Source organism: Carassius carassius, chromosome 25 (genome assembly GCF_963082965.1).
Source record: "Carassius carassius chromosome 25, fCarCar2.1, whole genome shotgun sequence".
NCBI lineage: Eukaryota > Metazoa > Chordata > Actinopteri > Cypriniformes > Cyprinidae > Carassius > Carassius carassius.
Genome location: NC_081779.1, coordinates 4,311,344 through 4,334,079, shown reverse-complemented (window position 1 = coordinate 4,334,079; position 22,736 = coordinate 4,311,344). Strand labels below are relative to the sequence as shown.

General features: G+C 35.1%; 1 protein-coding gene across 1 annotated transcript in view; it reads right to left on the bottom strand.

The window, feature by feature from the left end:
- The window catches only part of LOC132103948 (sodium/potassium-transporting ATPase subunit alpha-3-like), a 34,665-nt gene extending 12,724 nt beyond the window's left edge, over window positions 1-21,941 (bottom strand). The window contains exons 1-9 of the mRNA XM_059509048.1: window positions 21,611-21,941; window positions 12,497-12,613; window positions 12,150-12,209; window positions 8,691-8,894; window positions 7,633-7,746; window positions 7,170-7,304; window positions 6,823-6,940; window positions 4,753-5,021; window positions 1,422-1,620 (exon numbers count right to left, since the gene is read on the bottom strand). Of these exons, the coding sequence (XP_059365031.1) occupies window positions 1,422-1,620; window positions 4,753-5,021; window positions 6,823-6,940; window positions 7,170-7,304; window positions 7,633-7,746; window positions 8,691-8,894; window positions 12,150-12,209; window positions 12,497-12,613; window positions 21,611-21,616 (1,222 nt within the window). The 5' untranslated portion in view covers window positions 21,617-21,941. The remainder of the gene's footprint in view (window positions 1-1,421; window positions 1,621-4,752; window positions 5,022-6,822; window positions 6,941-7,169; window positions 7,305-7,632; window positions 7,747-8,690; window positions 8,895-12,149; window positions 12,210-12,496; window positions 12,614-21,610) is intronic.
- Between the last annotated feature and the right edge of the window lie 795 nt (window positions 21,942-22,736).

The window sequence follows — 22,736 nt, the reverse complement described above, 5'->3', positions numbered from 1 at the left end:
CTTTACCCACATGTTGTTCCAAACCCGTAAAAACAATTTAAGATATTTTGAATGAAAACCTGGAGGCTTGAGACTGTCCCATAGACTGCCAAGTAAATAACAGTGCTAAGGGGAGGGGAGTCGTGGCCTAATGGTTAGAGAGTCGGACTCCCAATCGAAAGGTTGTGAGTTCGAGTCCCGGGCTGGCAGGAATTGTGGGTGGGGGGAGTGCATGTACAGTTCTCTCTCCACCTTCAATACCACGACTTAGGTGCCCTTGAGCAAGGTACCGAACCCCCAACTGCTCCCCGGGCGCTGCAGCATAAATGGCTGCCCACTGCTCCGGGTGTGTGCTCACAGTGTGTGTGTGTGTGTTCACTGCTCTGTGTGTGTGCACTTCGGATGGGTTAAATGCAGAGCACAAATTCTGAGTATGGGTAATGTAGGATGGGTTAAATGCAGAGCACAAATTCTGAGTATGGGTCACCATACTTGGCTGAATGTCACTTCACTTTTTAAGGTCCAGAAAAGGTATGAAAAGTCATCGTCAGAATGAAGTGAAGTGAAGTGAAGTGACATTCGGCCAAGTATGGTGACCCATACTCAGAATTTGTGCTCTGCGTTTAACCCATCCGAAGTGCACACACACAGAGCAGTGAACACACACACACACACTGTGAACACACACCCGGAGCAGTGGGCAGCCATTTTTTATGCTGCGGCGCCCGGGGAGCAGTTGGGGGTTCGGTGCTTTGCTCAAGGGCACCTAAGTCGTGGTATTGAGGGTGGTGAGAGAACTGTACATGCACTCCCCCCACCCACAATTCCTGCCAGCCCGGGACTCGAACCCACAACCCTTCGATTGGGAGTCCGATTCTCTAACCACCAGGCCACGACTTCCCCTGTTTGAATACTCCATCTGCTATCAGACGTAAAATCTGGGTTATATGTAGTGACGGGAACACTTTTTGTAAGTAAAGAAAACAAAAATAACGACTTTATTCAATAATTCCTTTGTCAACGGTCTCCTCTTGTGTCACTAAACATCATTGCGCTGCGAATGCTCTTCTGTGTCCTCCGCGCCACAAGGATGCGCTGTTTCTACGTTTATTTAGCTTTGATTTAAAATAAAACAGTGCTCCCTTGTGGCGTGGAGGAAACAAAGGAATTATTGAATAAAGTCATTATTCTATTTTTTTTCGCTTACAAAAGGTGTTGGACAGATGGAGCATTCTTACGACTTTTTTTTCGTACCTTTTTTGGACCTTGATACTGTTATTTAATTGGCCAGGTTTCAATCCATGTTTTCATCCAAAATATCTTAAATTGTGTTCTGAATACGAACTGAGCCTTGACGGGTTTGGAACGACATGGGGGTAAGTGATTATTGTCAAAATTTTCATTTTAGGGTGGATTTCATTTTTAATTCCCTAGTAGCTTACCAGACTGATCTTCGGTGGTGTCCGCCTCATGGATCTGATTGTCGAACCACATGTGGGCGACAGTCATGCGGTTCTGCGTCAGGGTGCCGGTTTTATCAGAGCAGATGGTGGATGTGGATCCCAGAGTCTCCACAGCCTCCAGATTCTTCACCAGGCAGTTCTTGCGGGCCATGCGCTTGGCCGTGAGTGTCAGACACACCTGAGAGACAGAAACAGAAAGACAGAAAGAGAGAAATGGAAACAGAGGAAGAGAAAAACAGAGCACAAGGAAGTTTGAGGCAGAAGGTGAAAGGAAAGGGAGGTGGAGAGAAAGAGAAGCGAACTGAACTTCAGTGACATTACATTGTTGGTAATGTGGCACAATGCAGCATCGTGCAGTAAGAGAAGAGTGTTAAATCAAAAAGAGGCTCTGAAGAGCCAAGGCAAGCACAGCAAGAAGCAGAGAGGTCAGAAACATACTCTACACAACGTCTGTCTTTTGTTATTGACATCAAAACACGAGCCAATCAAAATCTAAAGTATATTTGCAAAATTCATCTGTCACTTGATAGGAGCGAGTCAAATTAGACAGATGCCAAAATCAACAGTTGTGACATGCCCTTTTCATCCAAAACCGCCTTAAATACTCTAGATATATAACCCAGAATATTTTAAATAAGGGTTCACTTGCAATGAGGAAAAAAATAATAATAATAATTTTTCTGAGGTGAATTATTGGCTGCTGAGAACATGCAAAATGCAGGTGTTACACGTGTACTTTTTTCAAATTTTAGTTAGTCCTTTAGACCACAATCTGTCCTGTGACAGACTACAACTATAATTCATACCAATATAATCAGATTTAGAGAAAACTCAGTGTGAAAATTTGATATAAAGATCACTCAAAATTTTATACAAACAAAAACAGACCATTTTACTAGTTTCAAGCATGTGGTGTAGCTTTGCACTTTGCATAAGACAAGATTTAAAAATAAAAATTTCTCTATAGAACATAATTATTATCCATGTTTTTGTTCACTTTTGTGATTTTTTTAATGTCCAATATCGCACCCTTATGGCAATGTTGAGATTCTTTCTTTAATCAATGAAACATATGCTATAAGTTATAAAAAAGTCTAAGTATATAAGTTATAAAATGAGTTATAAAGAGCAGCACAACTGTTTTCAACATTACTTGAGAAGCAAATCAGCATATTAGAATGATTTCTGAAGGATCATGTGACACTAAAAACTAGAATGAAGATGCTAACAATTCAGGTATGCACCACAGGAATAAATTATATCTAAAAAATATATATTCAAATAGAAAACTGTTATTTTAAATTTTAATAATATTTCACAATATTTACTATTATTTTTTTTTTCCAAGAGACAGTTGTGTACATCTATTGGCTATGGCACAAATAATAAGGGGGTTCAGAAACATATTAGTGAAGTATTTAAAAAAAAAACTGTGACTTTTTATTATTTATAAGCACTGAAGATTGCAAAACGTTTTCAAGAAAAATCAAGGTAGTGGAGTTTTTTTTTTACAGTCATTTTTTTCTTACAGTCATGAAATTTTGCTAAAAAAACAAAGAGCTGAAAAATAAATGTAATAACCTTAGATTTGTAGATTTTAGATATAAAATTATGTATTTTTGTAATTTAAAAGAATAACTAACATTTACTGTAAATATGTATGATATAAAATTTGCCAATTTGGTCCAAAAAGCATTAGAAACCTTACAGTCAAAAAATATTTGTAAAAAGTCTCAGTGTCGGTGTATATAGCATGCATATTCAGCATGCACATTTGCTTTGCATTATGTATTACACATTTCTGAATGCATTAAAGCATGAAACCAAGCTTGACTTCTGCGTAGAGTATGTTTGAGGTCTAGTTGTGCATCGCAGCAAGAGGCACAGGACAGCCCCAATGCACAGCCAGAGCCCCGTCGGTCTCTATGTGGCAGCCACTAGCTCGCACAGGCAACTAGAGATACCACAGAGTAATACTTTGTCAGATTTTCATATTGACCTAGGCTTTCAACAGTGAGGGTCTGTAAAAGAACACAGGAAGAGAAAGAGAGGAACAGACAGAGAGAAAGAGAGACAGTGATAGAGTCACGAAGAGTCACAGATATGGAGGATTAGAGAGAGGGAATACAGTTCAAGAACACACACGATGAGCATATACTGACACCACACAACCACAGACGAGAAGCCACAACACTCACTAACACTGTCAAGAGTTACACCCAAGAAGAAATGAACCAGAGACCAAAAATGATTAAAACACAGATTAAAGTGTGAGAATATGTTCAGAATGGTACGCTAATGGAGAACTGTTATAAAATTAGTAACCTCCCCTGACTAGTTCTGCAAAACTAAAAGAAATTAAATTAAACCAAAATTCACTCACTTTTCAATTTTTTTTATCTACTGAACGTGCAAAAAAAAAAAAAATTCCTGTGATGAATAAATGAAATATCAAACATGATTTTGCATATATGTTTTAATTTTATTTATGTATGCAAAACAAATAATTAGACAAAATTATATTATATATATATATATATATAAACAAATAATTAGACAAATTAGACATAATTAGACAAAATTATATATATATATATATATATATATATATATATATATATATATATATATATATATATATGTATATATATAATTTTGTCTAATTATTTGTTTTGAATGCCAATATTTTACATTTATTTGATTATTTTAAAATCTTTTGTTACTTTTATTTATTTTATTTTTTACATAAAACACTATCGTTTAAAGGTTTGGGGTCGGTAAGATTTCTAATGTTTTTGAAAGAAGTCTCTCACTTAATTATGCATTAAATGAAGTCCAAAGTGACATTTAAAGACTTTTGATTGGCTGAATAAAATAATTAATTTCTTTTAAAAATCTTATTGACCCCAAACTTTTGAACGATAGTGCAGATTTATTTACTGACATATTATTGTCCCTTGTGAATTTATATAGCAAATATAATCTAGCACTCTGCTGTATATATTTATCGTTGCATATGGTGTAATGTTATACATAATATTTTGCATACTCAGTAGGCAGTATGCGGTACATTCTGTGCAGTATGTAGTACGTACTATGAAATATGTCAATATGTTGTACGTCCATTTCAAACAAAGCCATGAACAAAAAATAAACAAATTAAGATGACAACAAATACACATTAAGACACAAATTATACTGAAAAATAACAATAAAAACATGTACGTGTCACAAAAAGACATTTAAACACTTGCAGAGACACCAATACACACTACAAAACCCTGAGACTGAGAAAGAGAGGAGTCCTCACAGTGACGGTGGCCAGCAGTCCCTCAGGCACATTGGCGACGATGATGCCGATGAGGAAGATGACCGCCTCCAGCCAGCTGTAGCCCAGGATGATTGACAGGATGAAGAAGGAGACGCCCAGGAAGACAGCCACGCCGGTGATGATTTGGATGAAGTGCTCGATCTCCTTGGCGATGGGGGTCTTTCCGGTCTCTAGGCCGGAGGTCAGAGTAGCAATGCGGCCCATGACGGTTCGGTCACCGGTGCACACCACAATCCCACGAGCGGTACCTGAACGAGGAGAAGAGAACAGAAAGACATCATTACAAAGATCAGATGACATTATCCCAATTACCACATGATGCCTTAGCAAATATATAAACAAAAATACAGGAAATATTAATCTAAGTTGATATTATTTTATTACGTGAGAAGAAAGAGTGATACAATGTGTGACCTACAGTACAATGTTATACCTACAGTATTATGCAATATTTCTAGTAGTACATAGATTATACAACTTTTAGTTATAGGTTTGGCAGTAACACTAATATTTCTATTACTGAGCAAAGGAAATCCCTTATTTTGCTTTACAACTTATATATAATATAAAAACCACCATACAAATGTTTGGGTTGATAAGACTTTTTTTTGATTTTGAAACAAGTCTTTCATGCTCATTAAGGCTACATTTATTTATTTATTTAAATCAAAAATACAGTAAAAACAGCAATATTTAGAAATATAATTATTTAAAATAATTGTTTTTATTGTATTATATTTTGTAATGCAATTTATTCCTGTGATCAAAGCTGAATTTCCAGCATCATTACTCCAGTCTTCAGTGTCACATGATCCTTCAGAAATTATTCAAATATGATTTACAGCTCAAGAAGCATTTTATTATCAATGAGGAAAACAGTTGTGCCGTTTACATTTTCTTTTTCATGATTCTTTGATGAATATAAAATTCAGAAGGACAGAATTTATTTGAAATAGAAATCTTTTGTAGCATTGTAATGTCTTTAAAAATATTAGCATTAACAATTTTTTTTTTTTACGAAAATAAATATTTTTTATTCCACTACTGCATGGTGTTATTTGAATCTCTCTTTAAATACAAAAAACACTAAGTCCTTAAGAAAGTATGACATCCTGACTGATGTCTTGTAATGACATGAAAGAGTTCTATGCGACATTCTAGAATCTAGAAGCCTCATAATGATCTTGTGTAATCCTGTAATTCACCACGTGGTGGCAGGAGAGTGTCACTCTGGAGCTGAGTCTGAACACAAAGGAAGGACATTGTCTGAGATCACCAAAACACTGACACCCTGCTGAGCAGAGGGCATATGTGAGGTCTCCTGACCCATCAACACAACAGCATTACGCAACTGACAAGAGCTATATCTGAGAGGGAATATATTCATATATATATTTATTTTTTCCAATATATTGCAATATATTGAAAGCGGCAATCATTTGTATATTTTGCAATAAAATAAAAGAAAATAAAAAGGAAAAATAATATATTACAATATATCACAATATATTTTAAGAAATATATTGGTAAATATATTTTCCTTTCGTAAGGGTTTGAAGCAGCTAGATTTTTTATAATGAATATTAAACATCTTTCTGAAGGTAGAAAACCTAAAAGATTAGATGAACAAATGATGAAAACTCCTTTGGAATGCCGTAGAGGAGCAAATGCCATTAGCTCCTGCAGTATTATTCATTTATTCAGTCGGATCTGAAATGATTTGTGTTTTACCATCAAAATTAATCCAAAAGAGTGACACAAAAAGAGAAATGTGTGAAAAACGAGGGCATAGACGAGTGGCAAGATGGGGCGCAGAAGTGAGGGGTTGTTGTCATGACAACAGTTTCCCTCTATGGCTGTTCTTGGCAAAAAAAAACACACAAAAAAAAAAAACACCAGGGAAAAATAAAGAGATTGGAAACAGCACAAATGAAAAAACAGAAATTGATCGGAGAAGATGAGTTCAAAAAGAACTGGAAATGAAATAATAGAAAGAGTGGAAGAGTGGAAGAAAATGGAGCAGTGATGCAGCTGCTATGGCAACCGTACCCTCAACGCAGTTGGTGGAGAAGAAGGCGATGTTACGGGTTTCCAGAGGGTTGTCATGGGTACAGTCAGGTGACCTGGTCTGAGGCTCTGATTCACCCGTCAGGGAGGAGTTATCAACCTGAAAAATGATCAAATAGATATATACTGTATGTGTGTGTAACAAACTGCTGTTGGTTTGACTGAGCCTGTCTGAAAGATTAGAAGTGCTTTCAAATATTAACAGGCCTCACAGTCAGATAGATAGATAGAAAGATAGATAGATAGATAGACAGACAGACAGACAGAAAGATAGTCTGTAAGTGTTCATAATAAATATTTCCATCCATGTTTTTGTGTAGCTGTTGTACCTTGCATCCATGACCAGAGATGATCCTGAGGTCAGCAGGGATCCTGTCTCCTCCCTTCACCTCCACCAGGTCACCAGCCACCACCTCCTCAGCGTTAATCTGGAGCTTCTCACCTTCACGGATCACTAAAGCTTGCTGCGGACCACACACACACACACACACACACATCAATTTCAGCCCCCAATGACTCTAAGGCCAATGGAGAGATTAAAGATGCATTAATACAAACTGAAGGCGTCAGAGACTCAGCGCTGGAAGACAATAATTAGGATTATGACCAGAGAGGAAAAAAAAAAACAGATCAAGTTTATTGGAGTATATTGGTTATTTGAGTTGACTATTATTTTGAGTTGAGAAGTAAAGCTAGAAATATGCACTGAAAAAGTTTGTCACTTTTAAATGATCACTTGGATCAAGTAGGACTGGGAATCCGAAATGAGGTTATTAAAGTGTTTTGGTGTACCTGGGGAACCATGTTCTTGAAAGACTCCATGATCTTTGAGCTCTTGGCCTCCTGGAAGTAGGAGAAGCAGCCAGTGATGATGACCACAGCAGACAGCACGATGCCCAGATACAGCTGTAGAGCAGAGAGACAGACAGAAGGGATAGGTTAACAAATGAATGTGGAGAAAATCCTCAAGAGGTCACAGACCTTTATTTCTCTGAATCGCCTTGTTTGCATTTGTGCTACCCAAAAAGCATTCATCTGAAGCAAACCATGAATACATATGACATCAAGGCAGTTTTTCCTCTATATTTTGCATGCATCAATGTTTCTTTTCCTGTTTCTCGTCGCAGTTTATTCTAGTACAGTTAATAGTACAGTACAGTTAAAAGTACAGTAGGCAATGCAATTGGGAATATGAGACAAATTATTACAAAATGATTTTTTCCCATGATATAAGGAACAATCTTAGTTTTGTTATTACTTTGAAGAGTTAGTGTTTTAATTGAGGTATAAACACTCCAAGACACCACATACTGAAAAAGTGTATGCTAAATTAATAAATGTTATGTAAATGTAGTACCTTTTAATTGTGTGGAGTCATATAATATTATAGTATAATTTTTAAGGAGTTTGATTCAACAACTGTGTGACACCGAAGACTGGAGTACTGATGCTGAAAATTCAGCTTTGCATCGCAAAAATAAATTACATTTTATAACATATTCACTTAGAAAATAATTATTTTAAATGTCAATAATATTTCACAATATTATTATTTAGTGAGAGAGGGACTGAAAATGTTTTGTCTTAGAACTAATTTGCTAAATCTAAATTGGGGGATTGTTTTTATTTTCAACCCAATCTCTTCAAAATGCTTTCTGACACCCATGGATTTTCTCCCAACTAAACACACTTTAAAAGCAATAAATCATATTTAATGCAGTATTGTTAACAAAAATTACACAGATTACAAATAAAATGCTAGACTAGGAACGAATAGGATTACTGATTATGTCACAAATATGGCCTTCTCTAAACAGCAGCATAATGCATATTTTGTGCAATTTCCTCACATTGTCATTGGCAGGGTCGTCCTCCGTGGCGGCCTGGATGGCGTAGGCCAGGAAGCAGAGGATGGCTCCGATCCACAGCAGGATGGAGAATCCTCCGAAGAGCTGTCGGCAGAATTTGACCCACTCCGGGGTGGTGGGGGGTGGGGTGAGAGCGTTGGGACCATCCCGAGCGAGGTACTCCGCCGCCTTGGCATTAGTCAGACCCTTCAGGGGAAAGGAGAGAAGTAATCCGATTCAAGAGTTCATGTCAAACACTCCTGCACTGCCACTAGAGGGCGATGGTGGCGCAGTGTTTTAGGAGATCTGTTGAGATCACAGTTCCTCTTTTAAAACATTAGTGCTTCACATAAGCTCACTAAAGTGAAATTAGTTCACTGTTAAATGCATACTTAACCTGGGTAAACAAACAGCTGCTGGTCCTCATTGACCTCCATTGTATTATTTACATTTTATGGAATTCAACGAAGACCGTCAACTGTTTGGTTACCAACATTCTTCAAAATATCTTCTTTTGTGTTCCGCAGAAGAAAGAAATTCATACAGGTTTGGAGCAACTTGAGGGTCAATGGAGACATTTCTGGGCGGACTGTCCCTTTAAGTTGCTTTGGATGAAGCTGTGAAACCTTACATATGAAATAATAACCATATATATATATATATATATATATATATATATATATATATATATAGTTTATTGAAGCTTTAGACCAAAATGTTTAAAAATATAAAATGTTTGCAGGGTTTTTGTTGTTTTTTTGAGTTTCATATTTGATACATCAGGCTTGAATGTGGCTCATATAGTATGATATAGTGAGAATATGGAGCTCATACTTAAGAGGAAGAAAAACACCTCAATTTCATTCAGAGTCCCAAACTGAGCATAAATATTATGATATCTATATATATATATATATATATATATATACAGTGTTGGGAGTATTACTTTTCCCATCGTTGCAACGCCGTTATCTTTACTGAGAATGTAAAGTGTTGCGTTACTACAATTTGGTTGAATAAAGCGCGAGGTGTCATGCATTGGCTAGTGGCTACACATCAGCTGCTTGACACCGTTGCAAATCCGATGATGATTGGCGGTGCCCTGCTCACGCTGTCTCACTGCAGCGCTCAAGACAGCATCAGCGATAATGGCGTTCTCGAACTGGAAGTACCGAAAATTAAAGGCGAGAATGTTTCTGTAACATGCACATATGGTATGCCTAGGAAAAAAGACTTTATTCGCGTGTGAAATTAACTTCACAACACGCAAATTCGCGTCATGGGGGGGCTTCTGCCAGTTGAGTTCACGCAGAATTTTCAACCACCATTTTTATTAAGATAATTTTCTAAATATTACTGTTGTCGTGTCATGAAATGTAGTTTTAAAAATATTTAATGAGAGAATGTTGTTGTTTTAAACTCAAATATCCGATTTTTTGAGGTTGTCTATTCGCGTCTTTGCATTGACTTAACACTGAAATCACTCGCGCCAGACGCTCTATTTGCGTCTGGTGTGAACGCACCACAAGAGTTTGATAGTGTTCTGTTCATTGTGCAGTAACGTTAGGCCTAATATACAGTTACAGAGATTTGCACTAATGGCCAGGTTTCCCATTGTTTCTTTTTACCCAAGTTTAAATTTGTTTGTATTAATTTTGTTATTTTTATTGTTATTTTTTATATGTTTTTATTTCTATGCATATCATATGGCAGGCTGCAATCTATTGAGTTCAAATAAATACAACATTTTCTAAAATACTTATAGTGTTTTTATTCTTCAATCAGTTTATATAAACATCTTATATATTAAAGATGTTATAGGACTTAATAGCGTTATAGAACATAAAAAATAACGTCACAGTTACTTTGCTGAGTAACTAATTACTTTTACAATGTGGTAACTGAGTTACTAACTCAATTACATTTTGGAAGAAGTAATTTGTAACTGTAACTAATTACTTTTTTCTAGTAAGATGACCAACACTGTATATATATATATATATATATGACATTTATATGGCCAGTAATTATGATAGCTTGTAATGTAAATCAATGATAAGTGTTTCAGTATCAATGAACAGTATATCAGATTACTTACATAAAATGCATATAAATATCAGCTGTCACTCTATATAGCCTAATAATGCATCTTAGTGAGATGATATTTAAACACTTAGTTTTTTTATTGTGGGGAAAAACATATATGAGCAAACAAGCATCAATCAAAAATGAACAACCGTTAATCAGAGCCCTGATGTGTCAACTTTTGGTGTTTTCTTTTTCTTAAAAAACGTTGCGGGTAATCAAGGATCTTGATATATTATGATATAAAAGTTATTCTTGTGTTTATTCATTAAAAAATATAATTATTTCACAGCAAAAAGACATGACAAAAGGCATGTAAATTGTAAACGAAAAGATTTTCAGCACGTTTTGATCTTGTTGATCATTTAGAGGCCTTGTACATTTTAAATATCAAATATGATACCAAATAGATTTTAAGATTAATACAAGCTTTACTTTCCTGCAGTGCATAATAAAAGTTTGACTGTCATGTTAAAATTAAACAAGTTTTAACTTTACATTGTAGGTAATAAAGCTGTAGAATTACAAGAATTAATTCATTTTAATTTGACAGTACAGACTTAATGTTACAAGATTAAAGGAAGTCAGAACAGTTCAATATCTTAAAACTAAATGGAGGCTGAATGAAAACTCCATTGACTTACATTGTATGTGACAAACACAGAAACCTTTTTCAAAATATATTTTTTTGTATCTCACAGAAGAAAGAAAGCCATACAGGTTTACATAAGGGCGATTAAATGATGGCTGCATTTTCTTTAAAAAAAAAAAAAACAGGAGACGGAAGATGTTATTTTATGTGAATATTGTAGAAATATAAAACAAATCACAATATAAGTAATAATAGGAACAGGGAGTCAGGGCAGCCTCATCAGTGAGGACTTTAGTTCAATTAAAGTTTAGCAAAAGATTCACTAATACAGAAATCCTTGGTCTTTCAGTGCATCAGCGTCAAGCTATCTTTAGGATCTGGACACATCCGCCATTATGAAGAAAACTGAATTTATTCAGGAGAAAGAACCAGACAGACATCCAGGAAGTTGCCTCTTTTCTGCAATCTCAAATGACTCCGTATCACTTTGTTGATTCTCAGAATATTATTATTTTAATCTCATAATACGTTGATATTTTGATTCTTAGAATTGTAACTATATTCCCTAAATATTACTACTTTAATCTCAAAATGTTATGACTTTATTCTCAAACCCACACATTTATTCTAGGAAAAAGTCTTTTGTGAAAGAGCCCTTATTCTTGTCATACTATTTTTTTATTTTTTTTTTTATGTTGCACTACAATACCATCATATAAAAACAGCTGGCTTGTTTACATGATTTAAATGGTTTAAATTGTTCACTGCTGATGTGAAGAACTCACCTGTACAATGTCAGTGTTGAATTTCCGGCATACTTCTTCAATTGACATCTTATGCTCTGTCTGGAGAGAAAGAGAAAAGAGAGTTTATATTTCTTACAAAGAAAGGATGAGCTGCTATAGAGTACGACCGACCGCAAAGACTGAACCACAATCTTGCTACATTTGATTCAAGGCAAAACAGTATATGAAAATACATTTACGAGGCACTGAACTCACAGTGAAATTACACAAGTGAAACAGAACGTACAATATAAAATGATTCACTACAGGTCACTGATTGTCAAAGAGTGCATTTGAAGATTCATACAAGAACACAAACATGTATGATATGTGTGGATGTGTCTTACCAGTGGTACTTCCTTCTTCAGGTCATCCAGATCTTTTCCTCCCTTTCCCTTTTTGGGAGACTCCTTCTCATTTGTGTCCTGCGTGGTAGCCACGCGGTAGCTGTCCGACCGTCCATACTGAGAAAAAAAAAAAAAAAGTATGATTATTCTTGGATCAGCTACTTGATCAGACCTAGAATAAAGCCAGCTAACACTGGAATGCATAAGTGAATATTATATATGTACATATTAAGGTAACACTTTATAATAAGGTTTAATTTGTTAACATTATTTAGCTTTATTAGTTAACATGAACAATACTTATACAGCATTTATTAATCTAAGTTAATATTAAGTTCAGCATTTGCTAATACATTATTAAAATCAAATGTTTCATCTTTATCTAAAACCTATTAGAAATTAGGACAGTTTCATACATTTTCTAGCCCATACAAATACATATGGTATGTATGTGTAATACATTTTTGGACATATATATCATGCAGGTATATATTCATGAAAAAAACCCATCAATACATGTTGATATTGTATTAGTAAATTTAAAAGAAATACATGTATTTAAAAAAAAATGTGTATGTTGTTTTAATAAAGCTGCATATATAAACAAAATATATACTGTATTGCTGACATATGTGACCCTGGAGCACAAAACCAGTCTTAAGTCGCTGGAGTATATTTGTAGCAATAGACAAAAAAAAAAAAAAAAAAACATTTTATGGGTAAAAATTATAAATTTTTCTTGTATGCCAAAAATCATTAGGATATTAAGTAAAAATCATGTTCCATGAAAATATTTTGTAAATTTCCTGCCGTAAATATATCAAAACTTATTTTTTTATTAGTGATATGCATTCCTGAGGAGGCGATGCTCTCCATGAATGAGGATGAGAGAGGAAATGCCAACAGATAATGCTTCACCCACTATCCTGATTATCTTTGAAACCATGAAGCTTTAACAGGAACCCCATGTGGGATACGGGGGTGGTGTGAGCATGGGGGCCATTGAGGGTGGTCTAGTGCACTTCAATCCACATTAAGGCTTTGCATTGATGTGGCATCCCCTGATTTGCCATGTGTGCTTCTGTGACCTATTTTAGCTTGAATGCACAACCAGACGGCATTACAGTCAAATCCACCATTACGCACACCAGCATGCTTACATGTTAATGTGCAATACTTAAAATGCATTCATAAATGATTCTGATGTTGCTTGATAATATTGCATTCTAAACAACTAAAACAATATTAAAGGAATAAATTGTTATGAGAGCTTTGATTTGAATACATTATGGCCACGCCTGAATAAACTTTATCCAAAGTGGTTATTTAAATTTGACCATTGACGGATAATGAACATTGAATTTAATTATTTAAAATAGAAATAGTTTGTATTTTATTAGCAGCTTTTGTCATTTATGCTCATCATACTATTCAACTCTACAAAACATTTCTATAAAAAATGTAATTGGAATATAATCATTGAATGATATAAAAACTCTAATCTATAATCTAAAATGAATGATTTATGCTTATTACACGTTTTAACTTCAATTAAACAAAAACTATTAAATAAAAAAAAAAAAAAAAAAAATCAGTTAAATCAAATAAATTTACCCAATGGTAGCTTTTAAATTAGTAACTCAATAATATTCAGGAACTATTATATTATTAAAACATAACATGGGGGAAAACCAATCAAACAATCCTTAATAAACAATGTAAAAATATTGAAAACTTTAAATGATGATAAACTCTGTTTAAGTGGCAGCTTATTTTAAATAAACTATGTTCCAGGATTATTATAGTTCACTAAAACTAAAACAATAAATAAATCAACAAATAAATAAAAGATAGTGTTATTTGAAAAAAAAAGTTAACTGAAATAAGATAAAACAAAATTGTACTTTTTTTTCATCTAGTTTCCAAGGCAAAATTTCTATTTTTATTTAGTTCAATTTATGTACTAAAATAGCTCAAACTAAAATTGAAATAAAAAGTAATAAAAACTATTTAGACCTGAATAAAAAATAAAATACTAAAACTTTAGCTAAAATTAGCATGAGCAGAAAATCTAGAGTATGCAGTGATGCTAAAATAACACTGCTATTTTCATCATCATGTTTAACTGACAGTATTTCCTTTGTTAAAAAAAGAGAGAGACAAAAAAAAAAACAAGAACTAATAAAAATTAAAACCCAAACACTACAAAACACAAAAAGGCCATGATTGCAGCATCCTTGTGGCCGTGTGTTGAAACAGTCTGACCATCTGTCAAGGGTTTTTCCTCTTTCTATCCTCTGGGTGAGACAGCAGTGCAGGATTAAGACTGTTTACTACAGTCTGGATTAACCTACTGAACAACCGTAATCCTGCTCCTGCTTTTCTCTTATTCATACATAGAGATCGCGCAGATGCTTTGAGATACACTGTATACTGTCCATTTTTTTATGTATTTTGACTTAAATCATCCACTTGTTTTGTTTATTGCTGTCTAATGTAGTCTAATCAACTTTATAGCACAGCCATGTACTGGTACACAGTGTTATCGCTGTATCGTCATTCATGAAACATCATCTATTCGACTGCATGCAGTTCTCTCTTCATCTCTCATGCACACGTGCATCACAGTTACAGACTCAGACGAGGGACACGTGCACATTCATGTCCAAGCCCACTGATCGCTGTGCCATAGGATGTGTGGAGAGCTGTAGATGCTCCATACTACTTAATCCAGTGGGCTTGGTCTCAAACCTGATTAAGATTATGTTGTCTTTAAAAGATCCACGACTGAATTTTAAGAGGTTTCTGGATGAGAGCTTGAGTCTGAGACTATCATGTTAATGTTACAGAAATAGTTCACTCAGAAATTAAAAATCTGCCATCATTTATTCACCCTCACGCATAATATAACTATAATAAGGCCTTTCATTCTCACTGGAATTCGCTGATGACACGACCATGGTACGCAGCAGTGTGGAGGTATGCAAATATATTTTGACAGGTAGGACAGCCTATCATAATCTTCGGACTGAACATTTTGATTGGAAGAACATTTTATGGTCCTACAACTTCCACAGATGATATTGATACATAGAAATAAATTTAGACCACTTATCATAGTGATTGCTATCTGGATGTGAAGAAACTTTCAACTAGCATAACAAAAAATTCTTTTGAACCAAATCACCTTCCCTGCCTTTAATGGTGATCATGGATAGGGGCAACTCTTTAAAATTATCCATTATAATAATTTTCTATTCATGTAGTCCATAAGACTTGATTGCCATATTGCAAGACTTTTTTGGTCAAATGATTCACTATAAAAATTATTTGTCAAATCTGTAAATAAAACAAAGATTACTGGAATACATTTTACCAGAAAATACAGTCTTTTTCATTCAAAATTTCACATTAAATTCAATGTATCGTACTTGCCGCTAGATCTTATTATTAGTTCTCCCAAAGATGAATTATGAAATTAATAATTTCCTCACACTCATGTTGTTCTAAACCTGTCTTTAGCTATATTTGAGGAACAAACCAAAATACAACTCATTACTCACCGATGGGTTATGCAAGATTTGATGTCAATGATGCCAAACATTTTTGGTTGTCACATGTCTTGTAACTGTTGTGAAATTTTAGATTTAAATATGTGTATATTGACATAACACAACTGAGATTTGTTTCCCTTACATAAATCTACACTGGGAATTTTTTCTGTAAATTAGTAATTAGTAAATTTTACAATTAAATACTCAATTAATTATCTAATTTAATTAACTTGAGGATATGGAAAAACATGCAGTAATGGATTACACCCTCCATTAACCTTCTAAAGAAACCTTGCTTCTGGATAACTACACATACCAATAAAGCAAACCACATATGAACGCTGATACTAAATGACTAATTAAATATTAGAGCTATCCATTATGTAGCAGAAGAAAAGCTAAAATCATGTAGTAAGAGAATGTGTGGTGTTTAATTTAAGTGCACTGAGTTATGTCCAGAAATGAAGCATACTGTGCGTGCATTCAATTTAGCCAAAGATGAAATTAGTATGTTAGTGTGCAATGGATTCCTAAAGCATGGGAGTGAATGAAAAAATCTGCAGAGAGGGGCAGTCTCTGTTCTGTATATAAAAGATCGCTTTAGTAAGAAAGTGTCTGATAACAGATGTGATGTACACTGCAAAAGATCAAACTTGTAAATATAGATTATACGAGTATGCATTGCATGAAAATATCATTAATCTTTTCTTTCTACTACAAAAATTCATGTTTAATTCAATGTGTTACTTGCCAGTTCTTTTAGATTAATCCTTGTGAACTGTTTGTGAAATTTACTAGCAATTTTTCAGTGAAAATTGCTTTGACGCCAAATTTGTTCAGCGAACAAGACAGCTTGGCTTAGGTTTTAGTATTTTATACAAATGTTCAATTACTGAGTTAAATCTCATGTAAACTATTCTGATCATAACCACAAAATCAATACAAATTCCTTAAGAGAGTTAAGTCTATTTTAATGACCATTACGATTTTTGCACTGTGACATCATTTTCATGAGAATAGCTCTCCCCTCAAATTCTTACTATCACAATACAAAAAACCCATAATTTTCATATAAATAAATGATCACTAATATGTTCATTAGTCATACAGTAAAAATGACTGTATTATAGTAATGGGAATTAATGAACATCTTAATTGAGAATAATAATAAATGTGGTTAATTTCTTGAAAATAGTCCAAATGCAATAACTGGTTCTAAAACAGGATTTTTTTCATTTAATTTTAGTGTCAAATTAGATTTTTTTATATAATATGTTAAATAATACACTTGCTCATTTGAATAAATGAGTGAAATACTACAAATAAACCTTGATATAAACTTGAAGAAAAATAAACATTACATGTGTGTTATATTTTTGTTCCATACATATTTTATAACTTCCTTGTGGCTAAAAATGCCATAATCGTTTTTGCTACTAAATGTTTTAAGGAAGTAGAATTTAAATCTTAGTATAATAAAACTAAGTGAATACATTTTAGCACACACCAGACGTTTGTTAATGCAATTGTGGTCACTGTGTTTTGCTAAATATACAGGAAAGCAACCTTGGCATGGAACAAACTGATTAAAACCTGCTATTGACATTTGAGGGCCAATCAAATAAGCTTACTGCCTGACCTTGAAGGTCCTACAGGATATGACATCATGTCGGTGTCTGGTAAATTGACTGATATCGTGTCTGCTAGCTTTGCTTCATATGACCCCGGGCTTGGACACAAAATAAGGCGTGATTGTGTGCTTTAGTGGAAAGTATACGCACACATACATATCCAAAATCACTCGGTGAGAATGAGCTATTGAACAGCATCCATTACACAACCATCAATTATAAGATTTTCACCAACAGTCTGTTTTAATATACTTGGATACACAATTATCAGTCATGTAACATGTTATGTAAACAGATATTTAAACTCCATTGTTGCCATATTTAAACAAAGTGATTTATTAACAAAACAAAATGGTGGCAGACACCATAGTGACATTTTAGAAAACTAAAACCAAAATAAAGTTTGGTTTCACACTAGCAGATGCCATTCCTGCTATTGTAAACATCCTGATCACCTACAGTACCCTTGAAGCCTTCAGACAAGCTTGTGTCTTTGGATGCATGTCCCAAGGGCATCGCAGAGTCACTCTCCAAGAAACATTCACATCATATTAAATGCGGACAACCCTGAGCACCTGAGCCTCTTACAGCTGCTTGCTTCACTGCTGTTCTGAAGGTGACACCAGGTAACTGCCTGACGTTATCCCATCATTCACCTCTCCTGCCCTACTATTGGAGTACATTTCACGAGAAAATATACTTTTTCTACTTCAAAATTTCATGTTTAACGGGGTCATGAATTGAGAAATCTAATTTTTTTCTATCTTTTGACATATAAGAAGTCACTTTACTTAGATTCTGTAAGTGTCAGAACTCAAAACCTTCTAGATATAATGGCTTATATAACAGCCAGTACATCTTAAAATGGCTTATATAACAGCCAAGCTGCTAAAACGACTCGTTTTGGATCTTGTCACATTATGACATCATAGTGTGCCGAAAGCCCACCTCTTCAGAAGAAGATCAACGCCTACTCCTGCATCACTGCCTCTAGCAGACGAAAAACACAGACATGTGCCTTGCTTCTGATCCTAACATTAGGAAAGAGTGGATGAACTTTATCTTTAATAAGAACCTGGCCATTCATTTTATTTTAAATGCCAAAGGCATTTGAATTAAGATATACATCATTAAATGCAAAAAGTCTGGCTGTGCTTAATGGGTACATGTTTATACCCATTAAGCACACCCCTGTTCCCATTAAGCTCACATCATGTTTTATTAAAAAAAAAGTATTGTTTATTTTAAACAATATTTTAAAGTATAATTGAAAAAAAAAAACACAATAACAACAATAACAATAACAAATAAAACACTAAAATCAAGCAACAAGGCATTCAATGTTACATCTCTCTTTATCTCCTTGCACTGGCTACCGGTAGCGGCTCGCATCAAGTTCAAGACATTGATGCTTGCATATAGAAGAGCCACAGGCTCAGCACCCCTCTACTTCCACTCACTATTACGACATCCCCTCCAAAAGTCTGAGATCCGCTAGTCAGCTACGCCTCGTGGTACCATCACAGAGAGGCTCAAAATCACTTTCCAGAACATTCTCGTTCACCATTCCTGGCTGGTAGAATGATCTTCTCCATCCTATCAGGAATGCTGAATCCCTGACAACTTTCAAGCAACAGCTGAAAACTCATCTCTTTCAAAGCTACTTGACTTCATCATCAAAAAATAAATGTAAAAAAATTATTTATCTTTATTTATTCCTTCTCTTTCTAGCTTGTACTTATTTGAACAATGTCTAAAACTTGGTATTACGAGCACTTCCTGTGTCTGTTTGCCTCTTTAAGAAGAATCGCAATATGTATCCCCCAATTGTAAGTAGCTTTGGATAAAAGCATGAGCAAAATGACTAAATGTAATTTAAATGTATTAAAGACGTTCAGTGAGGAAGAGTTTAAAGAGAGCAGACTGAGCTTAATTTTACAAATTTTATGTAATATTTATTAATTTGTCTCGATTTAGCTAAATAAATAACCTAGGTCCTGTATTAAGTTCATACATATTTTATTATGAACAACTATTATTAATGATATCTATGAGATTCTACTTTTTCTTACTGATGTCACACTGAAGCTGTGTGATTTTCATAGTAATACACTCTTAAAGCTCACCTTACAATAGTCTAAAATCTTTAAAACATTACAGCATTGTAAAATCACAGACCAGCAATAAACTGTCAATTTATAATATTATGGATATAAAAGTACTAGCCAGAAATGCCTCTGAAGTAATATATTAGCATAGCACACAATCTTATACAGCTAGTCAGCTTACTGTGTTCTGTAGCATCTGCACTGTTTTGATCTTTTATGATCTAATGTCATTATTTCCCACATCCAAGTTCCTGGTTATAATATGTAAAAGTCTAATAAGTAACCTGCTCCCCCTCCCTGCCAGTACTGAGAATCGAACCCACAACCTTCGGGCAATAAGGCTTACTCTCTAACTGCAACCATAACTGCCCCAGTTCTTAGTTAAAATAGTATCATTTATTTTATTTTTTTTAAGAAAAAGAAAACTTAAATTGTAGAATTGACTATGTGCTATTCCTAACATAGTCAACCTCCAATTCAACTAACACAAATTGCCAAAAACCCTAAGCACCTGAGCCTCCTACAAAAACTCACTCAGCTGCCTCTCTCAAGGTAACACCCTCCTGTAACCCCATCATGCACTATCCATGCTCATTTCATTCTCCTCGTCTCCTCCTGCATCGGTCCACCCCCCTTTCAATCCCCAAACCTTCATTTTGGCCCCCAGTGCATTTTGCCAATCACGCAGCCTCAAGCTATTGATTGATAGGTTCTTGACCAATCAATCATCAGCGTCTACGAATACGACCCCGCCCTCCCGTCATCACCGCCCTCGTGGCGCAACACAGACCAATCACGGATCTTGTTCGGGAATTTCCACTCTCATTGATCAGCCTCCACTTTGACGCAGTCACCGACCGTCGAGCCCGGTTACCCCTCCGGGCATCACGACTGATATATCAACATGTCAAAACGACACAGAAACCGAGAGACAGAACATCGCGTGGCGTGCGATGGAAAAGCTACATCACCATTTCATTTCAGACTTCATAATTTGTTTCTTTTAATATGAATTTTAGATATTCAGTTCTGGTTATTGCAAGGTCGCCAAATAACTAGCTAGAAGGCTCTTGGTGTGACAAATGAGTTCGATATATTCGCGCTTCAGTCGCGTGAATCATCCATTTTGACGCAGTTGTCCGCGCGTCTACTGAACAGTTCGACTCTCTTTGGGATTTAATCCTCGTCATAAATGTGATACATGTTGGACAGTCGGCTGTGAAACTATTGAAACGGGTCAGACCAGATGAAATCATCAAATCCATGCGCCCCCCCCCCCCCCCCCCCCAGCAACCCCCATCCCATCCGTGGTTAACGCCTTTCATTTAGGAATATTTCCTCAGCTCAGACTTTCCAGATACCCAGAAAATAATTGTCGAAAAACTCACCTGAATAAACAAGATGTCGCTTTCCTAGCTATAAAACGTTGTTGTCATCATTAAAAGGGAAATGGTCCATTTATAAATGATGTAGGCTATTTAATATAAAAAACAGGCAACTGAGTTCACAAATCAAAACTGATCATTCAAATTTTGGCTTCATTTTAAAAACATGAAAATGACGTTATGCCAAACGATAGAGCAGCGTTATTTCATATAACGTTAGTGTCAACGATGTTAAACCCGCAGTCTAAGGTTAAAACGCCCACAGTAGGCTATAACTGATAAATGGCGTATTTGCTTAACATTTACAATGTTTTAATATAAATCAATACGTTAACTGAGAACGGAATGCCTAGGCTACATAATGACACGTTACCATTCTGAATGATTCTTAATGTGTATGGGATGCAAAATGCAAGGATTTAAAATAGATTCTTACCCCCATTTTGGAGCCGTCAGTCGCTGTCTCTTCAGTCTTACAAACTGCGTTTGGTTTCAGTCAAGCGGGGGAGAAGAAACAATGATGCTCTTAAACGGATACCGACGGGCAGCGTTTGAATGACCCTTTGTTTTATAAATTAAATCGAAATATTCTTGAAGATACCATGCATAGCATTTTATTACAAGGGATCTTCATGAAGAATAAACTTAAAGAAGGGCCCAAGCTGCATTGGTTTTTAAAAGCACATGGGGCTGCCTTTGATATAATGATTGAAGAGCATATGCAGCGCAGAGGATTATGAAGCGACTCTGGCTGAATGATGCCGGTGAAATGAAGAACCGACGCGCTCAGTCTGACACTCTGTGTCCTTCCGCCGCTAGTGCTTCGGCCAGAACTTCTTATCCCTCCGCGAGCGAAAGTAGCACCGTAAACGCCTGTAGTGTACAGACATGACAATGAGATAATGTTCTAGAAGAATCCGGTTATATTAAGAGAATATTACAAGTGTGCGTCTCCAATGAAAAATATCAGCAGACACTTGTTCGACTGCATACCTGAATCCAAGATGGATTATTATGCTGAATCATGACCGAACCATTGACAGGCTAATAGACATAATATTTCACAAACAACTAATACCCTTGTACTACAGTGATGCTTTTGGCATGTACCATGGTATCATTCGAAATTCTTTGAGTGCAAATGCCATAGAAGAATGTGGTAATCAAAGCACCATAGTATTTTTTATTTTTTGTATAATATGTTAATATATCAATACATACAAACAGTTCCCAAAACAACTGTTGTCAAGGATTGTCATTATTTATACTGAGATGTTGCTATATACATTCAAAAATCAAGGTATTTGATTTGCATATAGTTCCATGAAGAACCTTTTTACTTCCATAGAACTTTTCCATTCCACAAAAGGTTCTTTACAGTAGATAAAGTTTCTTTAGATTATTAAAATGTTCTTCACACTAAGAAAAAATGTTTATTTTAAGAACGGTTCTCAGAAATCTTCCTTGCCAAAATGGTTCTTCTATGGCATTGCTGTGGAACCCCCCTTCCAAAACTTTTATTTTTTAACTGTATAGGCTACAATGGTTTTCTCGATTAATTA